Source organism: Melospiza georgiana, chromosome 9, assembly GCF_028018845.1.
Source record: "Melospiza georgiana isolate bMelGeo1 chromosome 9, bMelGeo1.pri, whole genome shotgun sequence".
Classification (NCBI taxonomy): Eukaryota; Metazoa; Chordata; class Aves; order Passeriformes; family Passerellidae; genus Melospiza; species Melospiza georgiana.
This window is the reverse complement of record NC_080438.1, coordinates 27,202,682-27,228,887: the sequence shown is the minus strand read 5'-3', so window position 1 is coordinate 27,228,887 and position 26,206 is coordinate 27,202,682. Positions and strand designations below refer to the sequence as shown.

Genomic DNA, 26,206 nt, shown 5'->3' with positions numbered 1-26,206 from the left:
GGCCCCGCCCCCTTCGCACGCCGGTCCATTCATCCCCATCCTCTCCCGTCACGTGACGCGGGCCCGGCGGGCGCTCCCCTGCCGCGGCTTCGCCGCCGCTTCCGGGCCGGGCCGTGGGCGGGGCTGGGGCGGGGCCGGGGCGCGCGCGGGGGGCGGGGCCGGGGCAGGGCGGGGCGGCCGCCGCGGCGGCGGCGGCGGGAGGGGAGCGGCGCTCCCGGCAACATGGCGGCGCGCGGGGCGGGCAGCGCCTGAGCCCGGCGCCTCTCGGTCCGCGGGGCTTCCCCCCGGCCCCGGCCTCCTCTTCTTCCTTCTCCTCCTCCTCCTCCCTTCTCCTCCTCGTCCTGCCCCTGCCCTGCCCCGCTCCCCGGCGCGGCCATGGAGAGCGAGGAGGAGCAGCACATGACCACGCTGCTCTGCATGGGCTTCTCGGACGCGGCCGCCATCCGCAAGGCCCTGCGCCTGGCCAAGAACGACATCAACGAGGCCGTGGCGCTGCTCACCAACGAGCGGCCCGGCCTCCACTACGGCGGCTACGAGCCCATGGAGAGCGGGCAGGGCCCGCCGGGCGGGCACGGCTCCCCCGCCGGCGGGCAGGGCCCCCGCGGCGGCGACGGGGACGGCGGAGGCGGCGGGGGCGGCTTCGACCCGCCGCCCGCCTACCACGAAGTGGTGGAGACCGAGGTGAGCTGCGGGCGGGCGCTCCCGGGGCGGTGGGAGCCCCCCGGGGGTCGGCCCGGGCGTGGGGCCGGCGGGAGGTGCCCGGGACCCTCCGCCGCTCCCGGGGCCCGGGGCTCCTCACGGCCCCGCGTTCCGCCCGCCCGGCGCGCTCCACAGCCCGTTCCCTGCCATCGCTGCAAGGTGAAGCGCACCCAGGGTTTTCCTTGGCATTCCAGGAATGTGTGGCTACCGTAGGGCTCTGCTTTTCGCTCTCCCTCTTGTGCCTTCTTGCATAATTCCGGTGACTAAGGGCTGTCTATTTTTTTGAAAGTGTTTGCACAATGTGAAGGAAAGCGCAGGGTGGGTATGACTTTACGTACGGTTTTATTTGGGTAAGCTGAGCGTAAGTTCTGAAATAGGAACCCAGTGAGGTCAAATGTTTTTTCAGAGCAGAGCTTTAACTCATGACTTAGGGCTGTGATGTAGATAGAAGCGCTGGAGACTGTCAGCCCTTTCCAGGTTCTCTCCTTCCTGCTTGTTTGCCTCTCTCTCTTCCATCCTCTTCCAGAACTCTGCACCCTTCAACAAGCAGATACACTCAGGGTGCTCTCCTTGCTGTCTGGAACAATCTTGTAGTGCTTTCCTATAAAGTCTTCTCCTCCTCCTGGTCTTTTTCCCAAAACTTCACAGGGTGCTCATACGAAAAGTGCTAATTAGTAGTGTCCAGACTGTGGGACTCATGGAGGTGATAACAGCAGAAAGCCCCTCTTGTGTGATACCAAAGGGCCACCTTGCACAGCCTGTGTCTCAAGAACTGCTCAAGAGCAGATGCTTAAGCTCATGAAAGAACCAGGGAACCTCGTGTACCCTCCCAGGCTCCAGTGACGAGTATCCTGAGGGTTTTGTGTGCCAGAAAAGTGCTCCCTTTCTGTGCATGCATGCATGTGTGTGTCCATAAATAAATTCGTGAGGAATCCACGGGCGTATCTGGTGCGTAACTACACTTGCACAGATCATCCGTATCCGTAGCCTCGGCGCGCTGACGTCCAGCCCTGCGGAATAAAGATAGGTGATCCTGCTCCCTGAATTAACTGGGTTAGGTCCTGAGCTGCCCTAAGCTGCTGATGTGTGCTTGTGGAGTAAGGTGATCCCTGGCATGGCACGTGTGCCGTGCAGAAACGGAGCTGCTCCTCGACTTCGCGCCAGGGCACCGCTTCCCAACCTTCCCTGTGGAGGATTGAGGGTGGACGAGAGTTCTTGTTGGCATTTGGGTTGGATGTGGTTAGAGCTGGGGCAGTCTGGCTTGTCAGTGTGACATTCCGAGTGAAGCTGTCAGTGTAAACTTCAGAGCAGCGCTTTTTTTCCCCGCTCTTGTTCCCGTTACAAATGGCACTTTGACAACTCTCAGAGGATTCTCCCGCCCCCCATTATTTCATCCTGTATTTCTGATCAAATTTACTTATGCTTTATAATAGCTTCCTATGCTACTCGCCTTCTTGTTTGCTCTGACTTGTGTTCTTTTTAACCCACAGGAGGGAAGTCAAAACATTTCATTGTAGGTAAATCACTGCACGGAGCAGGCATTTCAGAAGGATTGAGGTGTCTTGCTGCATGAAATTTTATATAAATTCATGCCTCAGTTTAGTAATTGGATTCATTTGCAGATGAGCATCTGTCAACTCCTGCACGTGTATGCAAAACAGTATTTTTGTAATAAAAGAGTTACATCTATAAAAGTCCTGAGACTGGAATTGTTGCCTGTGCATATTTGTCTAACACTGCAGTACAATTTAACAGCTCTTGACATACATTTTATGAAAAGGGGGAAAGTGATATATCATCAGTTCTTGGGGTTTTTTATTTCGTCAGCTGTAATCTAGCATTACATTTAATAAGATACAGCTATTCTTTAAGTGGTTAATCAGTAATTAATCAGGTTAATCAGTAGTTTTCCATTCAGCAGAAGCTTATGGCATATGAAGCTGTAGAGAAAGCCATTGCAGAAGCAGCTATATTATTCATTGTAGTCATACACATTATGGTGAAACATATTGTACCCCATGCTGTCTTGTGGTAATTCAGATGTTATTTCTGGTTTTCTTCCTCTCAGTATCATCTCTCTTTCTAACAGCTCTTCAAGTGTGTATTCTTCCTTCTCTTCATAATGCCAGTTTTAACTTTTATTCAGTGGGGAGAAAGTGGTGTGTTAGATTTTTGGATTTTATATATCAGCAATAGGAGATTAAGAGAAGATAAATCACAGGAGAAGAATTCTTAGAACTTTTCCCCCAGGTAAAATGTTCCAATCTAATGCTTCATGAACAAAAGTTAGGATTAGATTTATAATTTAAAAATAACAAGATTGCTTCAGTCATTCTTCAAAACGTGTATAACAGGTCTGTACTTTGAATTTATGTGCTTTTTTTGGCTGAGCACACTTTAGCATGCATATAAGAATAGGTCTATGAATGATTAAACACTTTACATTTTCCCTAATCAGTAATGAATCCATTATGTTTGCATATGCTTATTTGGTCTCTATTACATAATGTTAGAATCTGTTCAGCATTCATGTGGATCAAAGAAAGGCTTGTCTAGTGGTTTTCTTTGAGAGGAGCACAGCAACCAGATACATATCATACTAGTTAAAACACATTTTCTTTAGATAAGGTTTTAAAAATCAGTGTGAATCTTTTTTCAGTGGTCCAGGCTGCTGGTCTTCAGGGCTGTCTGAAAGTGTTAAAGAAGCCTGAATTTGGAGTAACTGGCCCAGAAGCAAGATATCTGCTGTGAGCTGGCCCAACATGTGCCCTGTGCTTTTTCTCTATGAGACTTGAGTGAAGGTGTGCATAAATTTGAATTTCATGAGGTTAAAACCTCAGTTTCTGCAGGCTGTGTTTCCCAGTTGCTTCAGTTTTGGGTTAATAGCTGTGGTGTGCCTTTGGCATTGATGCTGGTAGCATGACCACACTTATCTCATCAAAAGGAAAAGGCCAGACAAACTTGGGGGCTTCAGTTCATTTGTGCAGTCCTCCTAAAACCCCGGGAAGTTCACCTTGAGGTTTACAGCTGCTTGGAAGTTTTGCCCTTTGTAGCAGCAAACCACACTTGATAGACTGAGGTCACCTGCTTTTCCAAGAGGCAACTTTGTGTGTTTGACATAACTTCTGTGTTTATGCCTGTTGACAGAAGCAAATCTTGCAGTTTGGCAGGAATGTGGGGTTTCTGTGTTTATTCCTCAGGCAGCATGCAGATTGTCACGGTGTGATTCTGTGCCGAGGGAGGCGGGTGAAGGATGCTGTGCTCATCTCTTCATCTGACTGACAGATAAGCTGCTTTATCAACTGCTGCTAAATCCTTATAATTTAAGACAAGACTATAAATGAGTGTGATGACAACGTCTGTCAGTGTGTCCATGAGTTGCCACAAGTGCCACAATTGCTGGCTTCCATGAGTTTGAAAGGGAATGGGGTGGAGAAGAGCAGGCTAAACAAATGTGAGGATTGAAATTGTGGGGAGAGACAGGTGAAAATATTAAACATACACCAATGATTTGTATAACCTTTACTAAAACAACCTTAATTTGCTTTTCAAACAGCTTCTGAGAGCCATTACTATGACCTTTTAGCTAAATTGTGATGAACAGATTATATTACCCCCTGGCTATTCCTGTCCCCTTCAGCATGTGCTCTTGTGATTTATGTTTTTTTAGTTGAACTGGATCAAAAGCTCATACATGCCAGATTTTACTAGGTAAGGTTTATAATAAGACTTGTCCAAGATTGCTTTTGAGGTGCTGTTTGGCTGCAAGAGAAGAGATTTTGTGAAAAAAACAGGCCGGCAACCGTAGTGAGTGCCAGTGCCAGGAACATTCTCACTAGTCATGCTGCAGAACTGTGGTGTTCAAACCCTACCTCTCCTCATTATTAAAGCTCAGGACTGAAAGCAGTTCTGCCACAGATGTGCTTTAGCTTTTAATGTGTAAAATGAGGATAATGGGGTGTGCTTTATTAAGGAGAACCATGGACGTTAGGCTTGTGAAGTTCTTTGATCTTTGAATGGAAGGAGCTGTATTTATTTAAAGACAAAGAAGGTATTTAGCCTTCAAGCAAATGAGATGGATTTCACGCTACAATTCTGCACATTTAAAGTCAGTCTTCTCTCTTGTAAGTAGTCTTGAGCTTTGCAAAAGTGAGTATTTCTTGCATTCTCATGTGGAAGTTTTACAGAGTGGCTTGTCTACGAATTGGCCTTGTAAAACAATTAAGCAATCAAATAAAGCTCTGTGGTGGATTCTGGCATCGAGTCCCTGGCTGGATGCCATCAGAATGTCAAGTGGAATTAGTATTTTAGCACTCCTGGTTTTCAGCATCACTGTTTTCAAAAATGAGTGGCCCTGGTGTGGAACCTCTTTCTATATTCTGATTCCATTAACACTTCCTTGAAAGCATTTGAAAGGAAACACTCTGAGTTTCATTCTTGATAAAACACAGACTAATAGAGATGCTCTGTGAAATTAGGGAAGTAGGGGTGATACTGAGAGATGCAGCTGGTTAATTTTAAATGTAAGCTTTGTTTTGAATAACTCACAAAGTCATTATCATGTAATGTGATCGTTAGAGTAATTGCTGGATTGAGAGGAGCACTCTGTAATTACTGGTTCATTGGTGAAGGTGATGCCTGCAGGGTCAGTGAAGGTGGGAGGCAGCTCTGTACAGCCAAATTCTCAGCTGGGCAGGAAGTGTTTCTGGTATAATGTCCTCTGGAAGCATTTTTTGGTCATCTTCCCAGTTTACAGTGCTGTTCTGTGGCAGCTGTTTAATAAGGAAGTGAAATACTGAGGAAGAATGAGAATAAAAACAAATTAGCCAGTGTTAGAAGTTAATTCCAGCAAATCATTTGGATTGCTTTTGGATTAAGGAACAGTAGCTCTTTGTATGAGGAGGGCAAAGAGGAAGTGCCTGTTTCTTTTGTAAGCTTTTATTTTGAAAAAAACACGTATTTGTGCTGCTGTAGAAATAGCCTTTGGTATATATGTTTCAGGGGCCAAATTAAAAATTAATTTTAAAAGCCAATCTTCCCAGTGTTTCTTGCCACTTGATCTTCCTGCCACTGGCTTTTCAAGAACGATCTTGAGAGACATTTAAAGATTTTTTTTTTATTAGTTAGTCACAATTTTGGCATTACACACTGTAAAAATCATCTGCTTTGTCAGTTCTGGTTTCTGTCTCACTATACATCAGTAGAACAGAAGTATAGATGGGTGTTTAGTAGCATTATTGAATTAATTTTCCTTCCCAGAGCCTGACCTTTGGTCACTAAAATGTTGCAGTAAATACTTTATGTGGTGGTTCTGCAGCACTTCTCTATTAATTCCTGGTGTTTTGGCAAATGGAGATACAAGCATTGACTTAATTTTAAGTACTGAAATGTTAAGCACTTGTGATTCATTGTTTTATTGTTTAAAAGCACAATGTTTATCTGATATCACACTAAGTTATTCTGAGTTATTTGGAACAAGCATGAGGTTTTGTGCTTACGAAAACTCCAGGGTTGGGAGGGATAATGGTGTTGACTCCGACTCTGGCTGTTTGTAGTTACACAAATGGAGTGAGTTTTTAAATATAGCCACAGACAATAGTGAAAACACATGGAAGATAAGAGTTTTCCTTGCTTCCTTATGAATGGCATTCCTAACAGTGCTTTCCATGACCTCTCCCTCACCTACAACTTATCAGACTCCGAAATACGTTGCCAAAAGTGGTTGTAGTGAATCTCTGCCTCAGATTTCACTGAATGCTGTGGTAGTAGCCACATAAAAGGGCAAAGAAGCTCCTTGTATTTTTGAAGTTAAATGGAGGTTTTAATTCAAGTGCTATTTTTGCACAGCCTCGGGTGTTTTGTTTTGCTGTGATGCTCAGGACTGTGTTTATCTTTGAACAGGCAGGCAAGTACATCAGGGAGTATTGCCTGGTAACATCACACCATCACCCTGGAAATCAGGGAGAGAGTACAAGCCATGTTTTCAGACACTCTGAGTTAATTCTCAGCTTTGCTGAATTTATTTTTATTTTTTAATTTATATCTTGTTCTTATTCCCAGTCTTACACAGTTCTTGGTTGTGAGAGATGGGGGGCAGAGAGAAGGTGGAGCCATAGGGTTTTTCTGGTTATAATTTGTTATAATCCTTTACAGCTACTAAGGGTTTAGACTAAACCCTTAGTAGCTGTAAAGGATTATAACAAATTATATATATACATCCTTGATGGTGTCCTAGTGCAACTCTCGGTTAAGGTCAGTGTCTGAAACCTTCTGTGAGAAAGTTCACTAAATAAATTGGGTTTTTCTTAGGACATCTCTATGATGGAATGAGAGTCCAGATCAACTTCAGTTAGGTAGAGTCTGTAAAATAGGATTTCTTTTCCTTTAGTAGTAGACTGGTATCATCCTCTTATATTGGCATGACAAAATACTGGTATTTTTTCCTTGTGACAAGACTGTATTTGTTTGTGTGAAGTAGTCCACAGTAGAAATTTCAAGAGCTTCCTTTCTATGAAAAAAGAAGAAAACAAAACATCTGTGTATCTCACCAACAAGCTTGTGTTCTCTTAGCAAAACATAAACAACAATAAACATTCCTATCTGTTGCTGCACTTAAAATTTTTGCATCCCAATATGTTTCTCTGGATGAAAATTCAAGGATGAGATGCTGTATCTCTTTAGGACTTAAAACAGTTTAAAACTGTGACAATGCTTTGCAAGTAAATGTCTGTTTGTCAGTAAAACATTCAGGAAATCACAGTGGGTTTTCTTATTGCCAGATAAGAAACATAATGTGGAAATTCCATACATGACACTATTTTTTGAGTCTTACTAATACTGACGTATTCACAAGAAGATATCAAGCTTGCTCTTAGCAGTGTGGGTCCAGTGGGTTCAATCTGAGTGCAGGAACAGGCAGCTAGGAAATACTCTCCAATTTTGTTCCCATATCTGCCACTTAACAAGAGTTGAAAGTTCTTTAACCATCTGAAATACCAGTTTATAAAAAGCAAATAGGTTACAGATATGAAAATGTGACAATTTTTTTAAACATTCAGGACCTTGTTCTTAGTGTTTATGTGTAAGTGTAAGGTGGTAGCTTCAAGGTATTTGAAAGGCTTTGAATTCTTACACTTGTGTTTGAGTTCTAGGTAGCAGAATATCCCCCTTTTAGGAGTTAATTAACAGAAAGAAAGGTTTGACATCCAGGCATGAAACTAAAAACCGCTTTAATCGATAGTCTGGCAGGTGGAGGGACTGTCAGGTCATGACTTGAGGATTCATAGCTTCTCCCACAAATTGATGGGCACAGTACATCAGAGCAGAGAAATGCTCTGTTTTTATGGGTATTTGATGTATTTCTCTCACCTTGCCTCCACCTGAGCACTGCAGTGCTCTGCAAACGCTCGTGAGTGGTACAGCAGTGCTGGGCAGAGGGGAGCATCCCTGCTGACACTTGGCTGCTGGAAAAGCTGTAGCATTGGAAAATTCATTTCTTTATGTTGTCATGACTGTGATTAAAAACTGAAAGGTGAACCTAAAATTTTTGTCAGCTAGTTCTGGCTTTATGCATTCTTTTCATGACTGCTTTTCAGGGCAGTTAAACTTTGTCCTGTTTGTAGGTACATAGTAACAAGGTTTTGTGGTTGCTTTCTGTTTAACAATTCAATGAAACTTTAAAAATCTCGGTTTTTGCCTATAAAATTATGGTTATTTTGTGAAAATGACTTATTAGAGAGGCATGAGGTGAAGGTAGCTGCTTGGTCTGCTGGTGTCTTAGAAAGTCTGATCCTGTTGCTTGTTGAAAGAAGCAAGACTTTGGGGTTTTGTTTCCTAAGTTATACTGGATTCACAAGCACATAATGTGATTTGGTTATGGTGATAATAGATTCTGTTGGTAGCCTCTTATCTAAATCAAATTAACTAATTTAAATTATGACTTGACTGTAATTTCATTGCTAAGGCTGCCAATTAGAATCAAAACAAGTCTTAAACTCATTGTTATTTTATGTAAAGCGACTGGTATGAGAACTGTCAGTGGCTTTAGTTAAACACTGTTTGATGAGTTAATTAGCTGAATACTGCATGAGTACATTTTGAAGGTTTAAACTGTGGCCTTTTGGCAATTAAAGTTAAATCATATTTCAGTTTTTGTGCTAATCTTTGTTACTCTTCAGTAGAAGGTTTTATGCTACAGATTTAAGCAATGCTTTATTGATCAGATGTTGAACAATTTTTGTTTATTCAGCCTTGCAAGCAAATCTGGGAGGTGCCAGGTCCCCAGAGAGGGAATCTTGAATCAGTGCTTGAGCCTGTTCTTGTGAGGGTATTTCTCCTGGGAGCCTGTGTGTGTGTTTAGCCATAACTTCATTTTCACACCTTGAAAATAAGCCAGAAGAGCCAAGACTGTTAGAACGAGAGGATATTCAGGGCTTTTGTGCAATAAGAGATATATCAGAAGGCATGGAAAACTGTGTTAAAGGTTTGTCAGCAGAAGTTTGTTGGTGTCACTATTTCAGCTGCAGAAATAGCCACAGGTTTATGATATGCAGTATGATTTCCTACTGCAGAAAACAGTGATTGTAATGGCCTTTTAGACAGTTTATCTTTGGATGACCCATTGGTTACCAGGGATAGGGTTGGGGGTTTTTTTTTTGCTTTTTGCTGTTCTATGGAAAAAATCTGTACAAATCCTTACCATGCTGGGAACCAGTGCAGTGCTAAGTCTGTTCAGCCAGAATTGCAGGGTCCTGATACAGATCATCATCAACTGGCAGACACCTTTGTGAAGTCACCTATTTGAGGGGAGGGAGCTACCTCTTTATATATATTTACTTAGAAACAAGCAAACAAACCCCATGTAATTCCTCAAAGCCAAGATTGAGAAAATCACTTTTTGGATGGCTGTCATGGCCTTGTGTCTATTTACTTTTGCATGTACCGTAATTTTTCTTCAAAATCTTTGTCAGTAGAGTTTGCAGTGACAGTTCCTGAGCTCCTCAGTTACAGAGCATTAATTGTGGTGTTCAGGGCTGTGTTGCATTTGTGAGTGTCAGCAGAGAAGTGAATTCTGCAGGCAGTGTTGCAGTGTGAGATCTGTGTGCAGATCTCCAGCCAGCATAAGATGATGCAAGAACCGAGCTGATGTTTCACCTTGCTGCAGCAGCTGCTGCTAATAAATCCCTCACTTTAAAGAGCAGTGCCAAAATTGATTTAAAAATTGGGTGGTGAACGGTTTGGGCTTTTTCATGTGCAGAAAGACACTAATTATGAAAGAGCAGCAGTAAGTCTTTAAAGAGACTGTTTCTTGTCGTGGATTTGTTTAAGGAACACAACTCATTCTGCACTAATATAATGTGAACATAGCTGTAATCTCCCAGAAATGCAGAGTGTTCAATTTATTAATGGTTTGGAGGGGAATTTGGGTTTTAAACTGCCTGGGTGTGTGCTTGAGACTGTCACAGGTTTCACAGTCGCTATGAAGCTATGTGGATGTGATGTGTTCTAAAATTAATACATGAACTTGATACTTTCTGCACATGGTTTTAGTAGCAGAGCACTGTCAGGCAAGAAGCCTCATTGCCTCTAATTCCTGGAAAGTGCCAAAAGCATGTTCCTTCAAAGCAAACAGCTCCCATTACTATAGGGCACTATTCCAAATACCACGCTCATTTTTTTGTGTAAAACCCTCTTTTCACTGCACTGAGTTGGTAGACTCAATCTAGCAATAGTCCAGATGTGTTCTAAGCATAATTTAGGATAATGTGGGAGCTGAATGCACTGTGAAGAACATGTATTATTTCACTTTTCATGTGAATTTCTGTGTTGCGGACCCTGGCAATCACTTGTGTGGAAACAGGCAACTAATGAGCAGCATTGCTGGGATGCAGATGGGAAAGCAGAGCAAGAAGTGGAGTTTTTCATCTCCAGTTGAAGGGGTCTGCATTGCTGTTCTGCACCTCTTTAGATGCCAGTTGCTGTCGCAGCGTTTATTTAATGTGGATGCTTTCCTCCAGGGAATGAAGCAACTGTTGCTCTGTTTCTGTAACATTTGTTGAAATGTTGCTTTCCTTGGCTACAAGTGGAGGCTGAACTGTAGTCCTTGAACACCCAGCAATTGGGTGTTGAAGTTATACTCAGTCTGCTTTTTTTATACTAAAAGTTCATTCCTGCTTTGTTACTGTGAGCACTTTCTTTGTAACTGCACACTTGTTTTCTGTAGGAAATGGTTTTGTTTTCTGCATGGGTGTTCTTTACAGAAGCTTTATAATTAACTGTTTAATTTCTAAAAAATGCTTCTAAATAATTTCAGTGTCTTTTCATGTAGACCTTCAAACAACCCTCCTCCAAAACCTGAAGTGTTTAAACAGGGTGTGATTTGCTAGATGGGAATTACATCAGGCATCCATAATCAGTGCTGGATCAGGTAACCACAGTTTCTGAAGCTGATACTCAGGTCTGCTGAAGTACAACCTCCCATAAAGACAAACTGGGCACAAAGTGTATAGTAGGGGGTTGGAGAAAGGCAGCTCTTTATTTCCCAAGCACCAATATGTGTTTTTTTCTGAGCAGTGTTCTGCTCCTATAAATTGTCCTGCTGCTCTGCAGAACGTTAGCAAGTCCAGCCCACGTGCTGTCCGTGAACTTTAAAGGTTAAGCTCTGCACAATTGCTGTTCCCTTGGCTTAATAGTTTTGAACCATTATGAAAGTGAATGACAGATTTACTTTTTAAAAACAGGTCTAATCCTACAAATAGCAAATGCAGTGAGAGAGCTGGAAGCACACTTGTGTGCGTACGTTGATTTTGTTCTTGGTATACCATCTCCTCCAGAGTTCAGTTCTTTTGGTTTATTCCTTTCTAGTTGTTCCGCTCACTTTGCTGACACTGTCTGGTTTTTAGTTTGGAATGTGTTTCCTGCTTGTCCTTCCTCCCTCCATGTGCCTGGCTTCTTTCTCAGTGGGATCTTGTTACCATCACTGCTCTTGTTTTCCACTGTCTCTGACAGTGGCTCCTGCTCGCTGCCAGGCTTGACCCAGACATTCTGTCCTTTCTCCTGCTCTTGTGGAGGCAGGGAAAGGTAGTCCATGTGAACTCTTTGACACATTGGGTACCTGGCATCTCTGGGAGGTTAAAAAATAAACAAAAGAAAATAAATGAATAACTTGTCTACTCTTTCTTTGGCACTGCTGGGGCAGTTACCTCATATGGCACTTGGAGGAGAGCAGGGGGTAATTCTGTGTCCTGTACACAGGAATAGCTGCTCTTTAGTGCCCCTAGCAAGGAAACCTGTAAAGCTTAGCTGCAGTCACCTGCTTGCCTTTTCCCTCTTAGCTTCCAGAATATTTGCCAGTAACTCATTATGACTTCAGAAGGATAATTACGTTACCTTGTTAGACAACTATATTTGATGTAGGTTTTACTTTAGTAAAAGAAAATCTTGAGGTACTGAAACAGTATCCTGTATTTCTAGTGTGATGGAGCGAAATGGATTTCCCTTAGAATAAACTATTCCCATATTCTACAGGAGTTGTTGAACAGAGGATTAATGTGCAGATCTATGGAGATCAAAATTTGTACTCTGCAGTCTCCCAGGGACTGGAAGTACTTATCACCTGGCTCTAGGATCTGATATGCTATGGAACAAGATTTGCTGCTTAAATTGGCAATTAGTTAGCAATTAGTTATGTAAACATGGTACTTATCACCTCCATGAAATACATACAGGTATGTAATCCCTTCAATTCAAATTGAAATATTCAATTCTGCTTTGAAAAACACAAGCAGCCTCAGGGTTGAGAATTTGACATGCTTGTTACAAGCACAGCTGCCTTTTCTAAACCCTTTAATGTGTTTAGGAAACTGTTTCGCTTGAACTTTTTTTTTTCCACCTGCAGAAAAATGATGAAAATGGGAATTGCTCTGGTGAAGGGATTGAGTTTCCAACAACCAACTTGTATGAGCTGGAGAGCAGAGTTTTGACAGATCACTGGTCCATACCCTACAAGAGGGAGGAGTCTCTAGGCAAGTGCCTAATTGCATCCACCTACCTGGCCAGACTGGGTAAGTTCCCTTTCACAATTGCACAGATTATCTGTTCAGAGGGTGTTGGGCAGTTGTGTGTTTCACTTTAATCTTGCTGCTGTTTTCTTGCACCCTGCACAACAATCACATCTCTGGGAAAGTGTTTAACAGTGAACTGTTCTACCCAGTGCTGTAAAAACATCATTGATCTCTTTTCTTTCTCTCTAAAGTAATCTGTTTACTTAACTTTTTTTCAAAAAGTGGCACACATGTTTCTTTATGTCCTAATAATTGTGGGAATTACGTCTTTTCAGAGCTAAATTACTGACTTTTTTTTCCTTGTGCTGGATGTTTTCCGTTCATAAAAGCAAGCTGTCATCTCAGTCCCTGCTGTACCATTCTTGCATAAGTGGTTGCTTTTCACTTTGTATGAGTGAAGTGCTTATATTGCATTAGATCTGAATTTGACTCTTCTTATTCAGTACTTTGGCTGGGGTTAAGAGTGTTAGGGAGGCACCACACCCAACAACTGGTGTATAATGAGAGTACAAGATAGATTTTTCAGCCATGCCTGATGGCAGACTAAAGGAATGTTGTAATCTCGTGGAAGAATAGAAGTTGTTAAGTGGTTCTGGTTTTTGCTTCTCTGTTTGCAATCTGTGTTAAAAGGCTGTGCTTTAATTTGCTGTTGGTGGGAGGCTGTGAAGCATCAGTAATGTATGAATTGTAAACTCTGAAGTTTACCAGTTACTTATGGTGCTAATAATGCTTGAAAAACCTGTAAAAGGTATTGGGAAATTAATTCTTAGTTCTGAAAGGCAGGTTCTCTCAAATCACGCTTTTTGTGGCTTTAAAAGCATGCTAGTTATGAAGGAACAGTAGCACTTTTGCTACTGCTAATTTGGGTTGGTGTTCCCTCAAATTTGCCACAAGGTCTCTGAGGTCATCTTAAAAAGTCATTTTTTTAAAGTACTGTTAAAAAGAACTCTCTTTTCTGTAAAGGTCTTTCTGATTCTGATGAGAATTGCAAGAGGTTTATGGACAGATGCATGCCTGAAGCATTTAAAAAGGTAAGTAGGTACAGTAGGCCAATTCAATGTTTCTCTGTGTTGTTCATGGTGGAAATAGTCTTTTGTAATCCAGACTTCAGGCAACTGCTGAATGGGTTCTTAGATTAAAATCACACTCAAAATATTTTCCTAGATTAAAATCACAGAAATTTAAATTTAAGTCATACAGGGTTCCAATTTTGTAACTCTGGCCAACTGTAGCACTTAGCTTTTTTCTTTTTTTTTTTCTTCTCTTAAATGAAGAGCCCTATAGTAATTAACAGAGCCCAAAGAGAGGTTTAAAGACCCTTGGATATGTCCACTGGTGGCAAGTTCATGGTCAAATTTCCATTAACTATTCTTTCTGTTATTTCTTCAGAGGGTTGCTAAATTCTTTTCACAATCCATTTGGAATTTTGTCTTTCACCTCAGTTCTCAATGCCCTGTGTTTCTCTGGGCTGTTTTGAATTTGCTTTATATAGTTGCCCAAACTAATTGACTTCCCACTATTCCATCCACTTTAGGTACTGCCTGAATTTCCTGCCCAGTATTTAGTCCATATGTATAAAAACACATACATACCCTTTAAAAAGTTACTTTGTCCTAGTGTTAAAATACTGAAAGTATAACTTCATTTAAGGAAGGCAGAAATTTAAGGGAAAATTTCTTTTTCCATATTATTATCAGAGTACTAATCTTACATACAGTAGTTTAACATCACTTGATGTTTTTTGCATATGAAATAAACAATGTAGATTGTTCCTCCAAAAGGATAGTCTGTAGAAATGTAAGTTCAGGATGTGCTGAATTACAATTTGCTGAAATATTTACAAGAAACTCTATTATAAGGTTACAAAAAGTTATTGTAGTTAAGCTATTAATTTTATCTGCTTCTGTTCAGACACAGCAGAAATTAAATGAATTTGCAGATGGCAGCCAAGTGTCCTTTATAAACAACCATGAAACCAGATTTAAAGAACATGTTTCAGTAGGTGGGAGCAGCATTAAATACCTCTTTCTCCTGCTGCATGTGCTTTGTTTTCCAATAGAAGCTGCTCAAAAAGTGTGAATAGGTAAATGGTTACCTCAGCTGAATCAGTGCAGCTTCATGGTTGCCTGTTTTAAGATTTAATAGTTGTGTGTTCAATCTGCAGACAGATTCATTTCATAGTGGTTGTTCTTTGCAAAGGTTACAATCTCTCCTAGTGCATGCAAATGGAAAATGCTTAGATAGGTTTTATTTTCTGTCATAAACTGTGATTTAAGGTGTTCTTCTGCAAAATTACAAATTGAGTTAACTCTTAAGCCATTAATGCAGAAAGAACATCTGAGAACCACACCAGATAGTGATGAGTGCATTCCAAGGAAACATTTATTCTGAAAAAAGAGTCACAGGAGTTGATAAATTTGTCCTTGTTTGTGATTGTGCTCCAACTTTAAAAAAATTGCCTTTTTTTTTTGCTTGTTAGCTGTTGACATCCAGTGCTGTTCACAAGTGGGGAACTGAAATCCATGAAGGAATCTACAACATGCTCATGCTGCTGGTGGACCTGGTTGCAGAGAGAGTAAAACAAGATCCCATCCCCGTGGGCCTGCTTGGTGTGCTTACAATGGTATTTCACCCTCTGATGCTGTTTTAATATCTGGGTATTTGGCATCTTGTATTTATGCAGCCGATGCTTTTTCCAGCTGTTTAAGTTGTAGTTCATTGTCTTAAAATCTGCAGCCATTGTTTGCTGCAAGTATTTTGCATCTAGTATGCAATTCAAAGGAGTGGGTGCTGTTCAAAACTTCTGAAAACTAACAGTTTAAAAAAGAATATATCACTTTTTTGTCACTTTGCTGTTTATTTTTTAAAACTAATACTTTGAGTTCAGTTCTCTGTTTTATGGACCTCTGGCTCAAGTGGTTATTGGATATATAAAGGTTTCAAAATGCTTTGTATGTTGAGAACTGAGAGGCGGGAGCAGGGGGCTTGTATCCAGCTTTATTTTTTGCTAGATCTTTAACTGTCAGCCAGGAGAATGCTCAGCTAAAACAATTATCAAGATAAGTTTTGAAAGTGGCATAAGGCACCTGTTTCATTGCCTTGGGCTTTTCTTTGTAGGCATTCAATCCCGACAATGAATATCATTTCAAGAACCGAATGAAGGTGTGCCAGAGAAACTGGGCAGAAGTCTTTGGGGAGGGCAACATGCATGCTGTCTCACCCATATCCACCTTTCAGAAGGTAAGCATGGCCATGCCCTAAAAACTAATTGTAGGGTGGATGTCTTTGTCTCAGATAAGATTGTTTGTGTAGTAGGTATTTGTAACACAAAGTTTAAATATGTCACCAAGAATTACTGCAAATAGATGTGGAGTGTGTGTTTGTCTGTAGACATTAATTTGTGCTCTCAAGTTGTTCCAATTCTCTGTTAGAGGCTGCATTTAGAAATGGGTGAACTTTCATGTCTAAAGTAGCACAACAATCTGTGTTTTGCTTTAGACATGAAGCACACAACGGGTGGGTCTGTGTATTTAAGGATTGACATCTGTTTGGTTGTTGAGTGTAAAATGACCAGGATAACTCCAAGTGTTCAGTTCTAGTAGAGAATGCAGGCTTTTCTGACAGCCAAGGATAAAATATCTTCAACTCAAACACACTGGCAAGGAGGCAGTTTTTGAGGTTTGCACTATCTTGTCACAGTTGTTCCAGATGGGTGGGACAAAACAGCATCATGGAGTTGATTTCTCCTTCAGGAAACAAGTTTGTGGCCGTAGAAAGAAAATTCTACATCTGCTGCTTTGGGGAAGTAATGTTCCACACTGCTACAGTGCTATAAATACAGTTGCTTGTGAGTCAGCAGCCACAATGTGATCTGTTGCCACAGCACATGGGCAGTGATGTCAGGCAGAGTCCAAAACAGGATGATGCTCATGAGAACCAACCCGAGCTCCAGCTACACTTAATACAGGAGCTGTTACAAACCCTGCTTTATTTGTGTAATGGTGCATCCATTTGAGGCGTGGGTTGATGTGCTGAACTTGTGTCCAAATGTCTGTTTCAGAAGACAAATGTTTAGCATTGATGTTGCAGCTGCTAATTTGTTCCCATTCTTATTGTTCAAGGAGCCTCATGGGTGGCTGGTGGACCTGGTAAACAGGGTAGGTAAACGTAAACCAGAATTGTTGTTTGTCACTTGAATTCATTGGTCTTCAGGGGTAATTTCTTCTCCCCACCATTACCTTGCCCTTGTTTTTTCACTCATCACTTTTCTGACAACCACAAAAAAAATAGTGTGATATTTTAATCCTGCCTTGTAAAATGTAGCTTGTTGAGTTGCTGCCTTCTCCCCTGAGCACCTTTACCCTAATATGGTATCTATGGCTAGAGGAATTTGAGAGCCCAGCTGAGGCTGCAATCAAAGGTTCCCCAAGGCAAAACTGCCAGTCCAGTCAGCTCTTGCTGTGTGTGGTCTACCTTTCTTCCCTCTGTCCATTTTTACTCAGGACAGAGTTTCTAGCTTGATGCTTACCCTGCTGTCGTGTATAATTGCATTGCATTCCCCAGTGTGTCCCTGCATTTCCATGAAAGTACAGAGCTTTGTTTGGATGGGATGTTCCGTGGTAAAGGACACTTGTTGGCATCTCAGGGAGTGTCAGTGGAATATTTTCTATAATCTTTTATTTAAAAGATAAAATACTGTAATTCACTGTGTAACACTGATTATTTTATTTCAGTTTGCGGAGTTGGGTGGATTTTCAGCAATTCAGTCCAAACTCAATTCTGAAGATATTGAACTTGGGGTAAGTCCATCTTCTGTCATGAGACTTCTCCCTTTCCATTTTACCTTTCATGCAGAACCAGCAGTGTCCCTTTTGGCAGTGCTTTCACCTTTTCTTTGGTACCAGAGCAGCACTCCCACAGAGCCCTGGAGAAGTGCTGTCAGGCTGGAGGTCAGATGAGGTTGTACATAAGAATCCTGACTGAAGAGCAATTAAGACTTCACAGAGAAGAGGAGAAATTAGTGTACCTTGCTGCTAGCATTCAGCCTTCTGGTTAGACATCAATCAAAGCACTTTTGTTGTATGCTCACCAGTATGTCCCTGGTTTTCTGTTTACTGCACCCATAGCTGCATTTAGCTGCAAGAGAATTGACTTCTGTCATTTATTATAGAAATCACCATTAAGGAAAAAATCCTTAGGAAGACAGACAGTGTCTAATCCTAAACAACTTTTCAAGAGCAGTGTCTTAAAACTGACTGGTTCAACGGAGCTAAGCTATTTTTGGTGATGAAGTCTAACTTGGTTAGTTTTAGCTTCCTAACCTACATTCAGGAGACTTCCAATTCTTTCAAGCTTTGGAGAATGAGGAGGCTAAAGGAAAACTATGTCATCTGGAACCTTGTCCCCCAGTATAAAATCAGTATGCTTCCAGTGACATGCCACTTGGAGGGAATTCAACTTCTTTTCTTGGGGTATTGATATTTTCTGCTTTGTATTGAGATAGATTCATATGTGAGCTTGACAGAAGAATAAGGAAAACCTTGATATACATGCCAGTTCCGTAATAGAAACTTTGACTTTGTTTAATGATTAATAATTGCTTGCTTAGGAAGGAAATCTGGGTCAACGTCATTAATCTGGGCCTTGGATTGCATTGCTGCACACTCAGTTCCACAATTCTTGATCCAGTGTGAAAAGAAACTGATTTTGATATTATTTATTGGCAAACAAATGCTTTTATACATTTAATTTCTTGACGATAGATACCACTTTAAAATCATGCATTGAAGAGATCTTGACATGTATATGACACATTTACAAAAGCTTTCTCCCACGTATTGCTTTGGGAAAGAAATTTGCCATATGGCTTTAACCTTAAATTTTGCATTCACACTTTTGATTGCTGTAGAGAGCAAGCAAAATGTGATATGTTCCTTTCCGTCTGTTTATTTCTGTGACTGAAACAGGATCTGTCAGAGAACACTGAACAGAGTGATGAGAGGACCAAGATTAGAGAAAACTGGGAAGGCATTTTTTATTTCAGACAAAAATATGTAACACATACTGTATGCCATATATAATACATAGCACATACTCTACTGCGTGCCATAGAGTAAATCTTTCTGAAACCATGTGTTGTTGTAAAGGACTTGCACACCAAAAACAATCATAGCAAGTGACTGGGAATACATAATATAAATTATACTTGTTCACCTTTATTTGCCTTTTAAGCTATAGATTACTATGAAAAGGTTCCTTAAAATATGCACCTAAATACTTGCTGTCTTTTTTTCAGGCTATCTCTGCATTAGTTCAACCATTTGGAGTTTGTGCAGAGTATCTTAACTCTTCTGTAGTACAGGTAAAATGTCTTTGTTATGACTTGTAAGAGGACTGAAAATTAATTTCCAACTGTGTTGGTGTGCAACTGGTGACTAATTTGAAAAGCCTTCAAACCTCACGTTGCAGAAAGTACAAGAACCATTTTGAGCATGCTGAGGTGATGAGTAAAGGGCTCAGACAATGTTCAGATTCATTTTCCAAGCAATTATCTGTAGTCATGTATCTACATCTGCAGCAGTGAGAGGCTTTACCACTGCCATTAGTAAGCTTCAGCAGTAGAAGCCATGTGGGGAAAGAATCCAGCCTGAAGGATGAATTTTGCTTTCAGTTTAACTTTCTGGCTGAGCTGAAGGACATGGATAGGAGAGTTTACACTGCAAAAATTGTGGTACAGGAAAATAATTCACCAGGATCTCTTTGTATGTGCAAGTGTACTCCAGGCTTCACTCCTGCCCTCACCACCAAGAACTGTTGACTTAAGTGACTGAAAGACTTTATTTGAAGAGGATGTAGTTTAGAAGCCCCTGGGAGTAAGAGAGGCCCATGCACCTAATAACTGATGGTGTTTTTAGAGGTCAATTGGTGTATCTGTATTTGCAAACCTGCATTACAGTGGTCTGAAATGGGTTCTTACTTTAATTGCTTTTTATTTTCCTGGACATAGCTACCAGGATAGCTTTATCTTTGTTGTAGGTGTTGCTTTATCTCTAAGGCAGTGGTGACCTTTCAGCTAAGTATTTCCTTTTGCTGCAGTCACGTCTTTTGAGTAATGCAATTGATTTCAGGAAGCATTAAAATGATTGTCATGCCTTTTCTCACGTTCTTTAGCCCATGCTGGATCCAGTCATTCATAAAATGATTAAATATGTACAGAATGTAGAAGAGAAGGACTTGAAAGACAAGGTAATGTTTTACATATTAAATATTTAGGAAGAACTTCCTGCGTGTCTTGGAAATGCTGTCAGTGTAAATTAGAACAATAGCTTTCTTCTCACTGGCAGGAATACAGCTTGTTCTGAATTCTGACTGAATGACATGGTGAAAATGCATTTATCCAATTCCATTCAATACCCTTTTCAGTAACTATCCGGTTTATGACCCTTTCTTAAATATTTTTCTGCTGTTGCTATCAAATTTTTTGTTTTGTTGGTCCCCTTGTGCAGCAGCTTCTCTGACTCAAAGATATTTACGGACCTGCAGTGTGTTAAATTCTTATTACTGTTGCAATAGCTTCTGAGAATTTGGTAGCAAAATGTCTTGTGTAACTTATGGCTACTTCCTGCATTACCCTGAATTTGGCATTCAGTTCTATTAAATTGTATTGACTTTTTGCTTAGTTATAAATAGTTAATTTTAAACAAGAAAGTATTCATAGATTGTTGAACCAAAGGAGAGCAATTTACCAAATCTAAAGCTTTAACCAGAAGTTTCATTATCTTAAAATTTCTACTGTACAAGCAATACTTTCATTTCTACCAGGTATTGTGTTTTGATCAACCAGTCTGTTTGGTTAATTAGTCTGGTTATTCTTTGTGAGTCGCTGACACCCGTAGCAGAATAGCAAAAGTACCAATGGCTCTGTTTGTCCCTTTTTTGTTGTTTTGTTTCAAACAGAGGCTGGTGAGTATCCCTGAGCTCCTGTCTGGGATCAAACTGCTGTGCATGCGCTTCCAGCCTGACCTGGTCACGGCGGTCGATGACTTGCGGCTGGACATTCTGCTGCGCATGTTGAAATCCCCCCACTTCAGTGCAAAAATGAACTCCCTCAAAGAGGTAGGTTGGCTTTTTGTCTGGCTCTGTGTGTGCACATGAGCATGGGTTTGGGTAGGATGGGTTGTTAATAAGCCACTGAAACCACAGCCTTAAGTAGAGATGGTGCAATATCTCCTTGCAAGTTGTGTTGCCTTAGCAAAAGCTCGGTTCAAAATAAACACCGAAACAAGTTAATGTAACAGGAGTTGTTTATAGCATCAGTGGCCACTGCAAGGCCTCCCAGTTAGACACAGTTTGAGAAGTGCACTATTCTAAGAAATGTAATTTTAGATTGATTTGTGAGCAGTGGTCTATGCTATTCATTAAATATTCACTCTGGGATAACGCTGAGCATCCTGAGGTATATCCCATTTTTCTTCTTTCACTGAGAGGAAACAGAAAAAAAAACCAAATGGGACTTACAACCTATATTGATGTTTCAGTCCACTCATATCATGTCATTACACTACATAATTGTACTATTTTATATTGTATTTTTTATTACAGTTGTATGTGGACACTGTAGTGTTTCAGAGTCCATCTTTGCTGCTTTTTTCCTTCTCTACTTATGAGACTATTGAGATGTTAAACTCATTGCTGTTTGGTTCTTAATCATAAATGCTGTGTATCCGTGGTGAATTTATAAAAGTGCAGCTTTTGAAGATTTTAGCAGAAATGTGCTTTTTCTCCCTCGAGTGAGGAGCCTGTATCAGTTCAGTATTGGATAAAAAGTAGGACACTGATTTGAGTGTAACAAGCAGAAGCCTGAGATAACCTACTTCTGGCTTATCTGTAGAAAGATACCTGGCAGCACAGGCCAGCTTTTCTATGTCAAACTGAGAATAAGATTCTGCTGCATCAGAGACTGATGACATGGTGTTTCTGGTTAGGAATTTGCCTTTAAACGACTTACTGAAAAACAAAACCAAGAAGTTAAAAAGCCAACACCATGCAAAAAACAACCAACCTAAAAAATCCCAAACACCTTCTGTACCCAAAATATTGCAGGATTCACACTTAAGCTTCATCATGAGCCTTTTTTAATAGGTTTCATTCTCTGTATGTGTGATGCAGGTGGGATTTTTTTTTAAAAACCTTACATTTTGCAATTTTTAGGTAACAAAATTAATAGAAGACAGCACTGTGTCCAAGTCAGTGAAGAATGCAATAGACACAGACCGACTGCTGAATTGGCTCGTGGAGAATTCGGTCCTGTCAATTGCTCTGGAAGGTAAGAACTCTCCCAAAGCCTTTTGGCACATGCTTTAAATTACTTAAATTTTAAAAACTCATCTCTCCCTTTCAATACACTTTAATGAGCACTATTAACCAGAGTTCAAGGGTTTTGTTGTCTCCAAAATAGAGTAAAATCCTGCAAATTCTGTAACTATCATCTTGTCCTCTGTTTGACATCTGTGCAGATGTCTTCTGCTGTACTTGGGGTTTTTTACTCAAAGTTTTTATATTGTTAGCCTCTAAAAAAAGAGAGAAAAGAGGTGTTTTTCTCCTCAAGTAGTAACATTCTGTAGGAGTACTATCAGATGTATGAAGCAAAACAAAATAAAAATGGAAACAGCCTTGTTCTTTTTCTTTGTACTAATACTTGTCTGTAACAGTAAAGAAAGACCTTCCAAATGAAGATAGCTTTGTTCTCTCTTTTAAAATAATTAGTTCTTTATATAAAATTAATGTATTTAATATTGTTTGAAATGCATTCATTGAGTTGCTTTTCTTTGTTTCACAGGTAATATAGACCAAGCACAGTACTGTGATCGTATAAAGGGAATTATTGAACTGCTGGGCAGCAAATTATCTTTAGATGAGCTCACTAAAATTTGGAAAATTCAGGTAAGCAGTCAAGGCTAGGCAGGTGCTTTTAGGCTGCCTTATAAACAAACATTCAAATTAAGGGATTTTTAAAAATAATCTATACATCTCTCTTGCAATGGGGAGGTGTTGAGATTTTAGCAGTATAATTAATCCAAAGATTTCCTTCTACTTCTTCCTTTATCATGTAAAATCTATTATTCTGGAAATTTCTTGTATCACAGCTGCTGAATCCTGTGATGAAGTTCAGTTCTTTGCAACAAGTGTTAAGGAACTGCAAAAGTATTTGACTTGGCATAAAGAGGTTGTCAGAGGTTTCACACCTGAAACAGGTGACAGGAATATTTGTCTAGACCAAACTAAGATATTAATGTTTGTGGCTCGAGCTATGGATTTAATGTCAGAGTGTGACTTTAAAGAGAGTGGGCTCCATTCTCATTTACCTTCCTGTACAGACATATAATTGACATCTTTTGGCCTTCACTTTAAGGATATTCAGTTTATTTCTGTGTGGGGAAGGTGGTTTGAGTGTTTATGTAAGTGACACATGGAAACTTTGACAAGAAACTAATCTTCCACTGCAGGAAATGGTTTTCTTCTCTGTGCAAATGTTGATATTTTAGACTAAACTCATTGAACACTGTCATGTCTGCAGTTTGTGTGGCATGGTAGCAAGGCTTTAATGCTTAGCAAAGTTGAAATGTGATTCTAGCTCCCTCACTTTTATTCTTTAATAAAAAGCAATACTTCCTCCCCCTCTCTGGCTGTTGTTACCATGGTGCTCCCATGCGTGTGGGAGGAGATTTTGTATTGCTCATTTTTGAGTAAAGCCTGGAAGAGTTTCAAAGATTCAACACCTCACACGTGAACCAAACCAAGCAGTAGAAAAGGTGATGTTTGTACTGCTGCCACTGCAGCAGCTTAAAGCTGCTGTAATGATGGCAGACTTGTAGTTTCCTGCTTTAGAAATAATTCCAAAGACTTCTCAGCCAGGGAAATGAGGAGCACAGACAGTTTACTCTGAACTTGTGTTTCTACCACGTCAAAAGCTGTTATTCTCACTCATTAATGTGAATAATGCTAGGATAATGCTTACATGAAGGTTTTTCTCTGGCTTGTTTGAGTTGAAGACCTACCTTCTTGTGTTTTCCTCCTTTTCAGTCGGGACAATCTTCCACTGTGATTGAGAACATACACACCATTATTGCTGCAGCTGCTGTGAAGTTTAGCTCTGACCAGCTCAATCATTTATTTGTTCTAATTCAAAAGGTAAGTTTTCACATGAATTTAAATTCCTTAGGAACAGAATTGATGAGATGTGCTTGTGCATCCAGCCTAATGAAAGGCAAATACCTTGAATACATTTGTATTTTCTATATAAATGTAAAATTTGCTATTAAAAACCACTTAACTTTTATGTTAACCCAGAAGCCTAATCTGCTACTGCTTTGCTAATTGACTTGGATTTTAAGTACATTAGATAGCCAGTCCTAAGGGACTTAAAGTGAGATTTTATTATTATATTTAATCTCTAATGGTATTTTAAAAAGTGTTGAGCAAATTAGTGCTGTAACTCCCAGCAACAGAAATAAGGAAATACTTACAGTGGAAACATACTTGTTTTTATTTTGATTTTCCTGCAGTAAAGCAATTGTGGATTGTATTTTTGTGTACACTTGAGATGTAACACCTGATAATATGCTCTAACATTGATTTCTTTGCTGTGCAGAGCTGGGAGACAGAGAGTGACCGAGTGAGGCAGAAGCTGCTGAGCCTCATTGGGCGCATTGGCCGAGAAGCACGAGTGGAAACAACAACTGGCAAGGCAAGGGGATGGTTTTCCTTTGGATTTCTGATTTGTTAAATGTAGAGTAGCCTCTGTACTCCCTAGGTTCTGACTATCCTGGCCCTTCTTCCTGCAGGTTCTGGAGGTACTTTGGGAGCTGGCTCATCTTCCAACGTTACCGTGTAGTCTTATCCAGCAGGCCTTGGAGGAACACCTGACAATCCTCAGTGATGCTTATGCAGTGAAAGAGGCAATCAAAAGGAGCTACATCATCAAATGCATAGAGGATATCAAGAGGGTTGGTTTATTATTTTATCTTTTCCAAAATGAAATTTTATCTAGCCTCGATGTTGCCCTTTTCTTTCAAGATGCACAAATTGTGTGTCCCATCTGTAAGTTCTTACCTTGGGGAGTCCTCGAGAGGGGTAGGCTTTGTGTGAGCCACTTTGTTGATCATGAGACTCATAGTAAGTCTCTTGCCTTTGTTTTAAGCAAATTTTCAGCACAAGGAGTGATCAGTTTATGGGAAACTACCAGGATGGGCCCAAGGTTAGAATTTGCAAATGGAACCACTGTAAAGGTATGTCAGTATTTTAACTGTCCCTTTCATGTGAAAGCCTAGATTAGTTTATTTTGAGTAAAGCATGTGTTCTGGCATGACCATTAAGTCTCAAAATGCAAATCAATATTTCAATTGTAGTAGTTTTGTATTTTAGTAAAATACTTAACCCTTTTCCTGTAACATAAAGAAGCCATTCCCAAAGCTGCCTGTACTGTTTCCTGGCAGCAGCAGAGATGTGCATGGCTTAAAAGACTGCATATATTCTCTCCTGCACTGTTCAAATAGCAGGCAGTTTTTCTTCAGGCCTGCAGGAATGCTCTTGTCTTCTTTTTTCAGCTTGAAGTATGCTGTAAATAGAGAAAAAGGCTTGTACTTCATTGTTCATTTCTTTAATGATAAATTAGGTTTTGTCTGTGTTGCAGCATCTGTAGAGGATTTTAGATGTTTAGGAGGTATAGTATGTTGGTTCTTGATATTGATCACACTTCTGTGTGTGTTCATGAATATGAATTTCAAATCTTGGGTTCTCAATATCTGAAAGTTGTAGGGTTTATTTTTTTCTTTTGGATCTTCTCTTATGCTTCCTTAATCTCATTCCTTTTAATTATATTCTGGCAAGGGCTTTTACATAGGTGCTGCAGTGGGTAACATTACAAAAGCTGTGATTGTAAACTAGAAGGGATTGGGGTAAGCATACGGCAGACTTCTAAGATGCATGGTGTTCTTATTTCCCTTCATTAGGGAAATGAAGACATAAACTGGGAGGGAATGTAATGTCAGGGCAGCTTTCTCAAATTTGTGAGGAAGTCTTCAGTGGAGAGCTCTGTTATGGTTAGGTTCCTTCAGCCTCTCTGAGTATGTAGGTGGTATTTGGGTGTTGACAGTGTTTAAACCAGACACCACTTCTCTGAACAAGCAACCTCAGTGCTGGTCTGTGTGGTCAAACTTTACAGAAAATGAAGCCTCCCAGAAAAGTGATGAGCAGTTCTAAAACTGAGGTAGGAGGGTTATTCTTTGTAGGATCTCTTTCAAAATGCAGCTTAAGTATCCTTTGCTTCCTATCAGGGAGCTGCTTGCAGCACCAATCAGAAATTTCTTGTCTCTTAAGCCTCAGTAGTATTTGAAATGCTTTCTTCTATTGCTCTTCCTTTAGCAGTGACACCATTTTGCTGGATT

The 26,206-nt window shown here is 40.5% G+C and overlaps 1 protein-coding gene across 1 annotated transcript in view; it reads left to right on the top strand.

The window, feature by feature from the left end:
• Positions 1–218: 218 nt before the first annotated feature.
• Positions 219–26,206, top strand: part of USP24 (ubiquitin specific peptidase 24) — a 62,177-nt gene continuing 36,189 nt past the window's right edge. Inside the window, exons 1-15 of the mRNA XM_058030020.1 lie at positions 219–681; positions 12,596–12,761; positions 13,725–13,792; positions 15,241–15,384; positions 15,879–16,001; positions 16,883–16,918; positions 17,495–17,560; positions 19,057–19,122; positions 19,932–20,006; positions 20,718–20,876; positions 21,972–22,086; positions 22,600–22,703; positions 23,844–23,951; positions 24,412–24,507; positions 24,605–24,766. Of these exons, the coding sequence (XP_057886003.1) occupies positions 376–681; positions 12,596–12,761; positions 13,725–13,792; positions 15,241–15,384; positions 15,879–16,001; positions 16,883–16,918; positions 17,495–17,560; positions 19,057–19,122; positions 19,932–20,006; positions 20,718–20,876; positions 21,972–22,086; positions 22,600–22,703; positions 23,844–23,951; positions 24,412–24,507; positions 24,605–24,766 (1,794 nt within the window). The 5' untranslated portion in view covers positions 219–375. The remainder of the gene's footprint in view (positions 682–12,595; positions 12,762–13,724; positions 13,793–15,240; positions 15,385–15,878; positions 16,002–16,882; positions 16,919–17,494; positions 17,561–19,056; positions 19,123–19,931; positions 20,007–20,717; positions 20,877–21,971; positions 22,087–22,599; positions 22,704–23,843; positions 23,952–24,411; positions 24,508–24,604; positions 24,767–26,206) is intronic.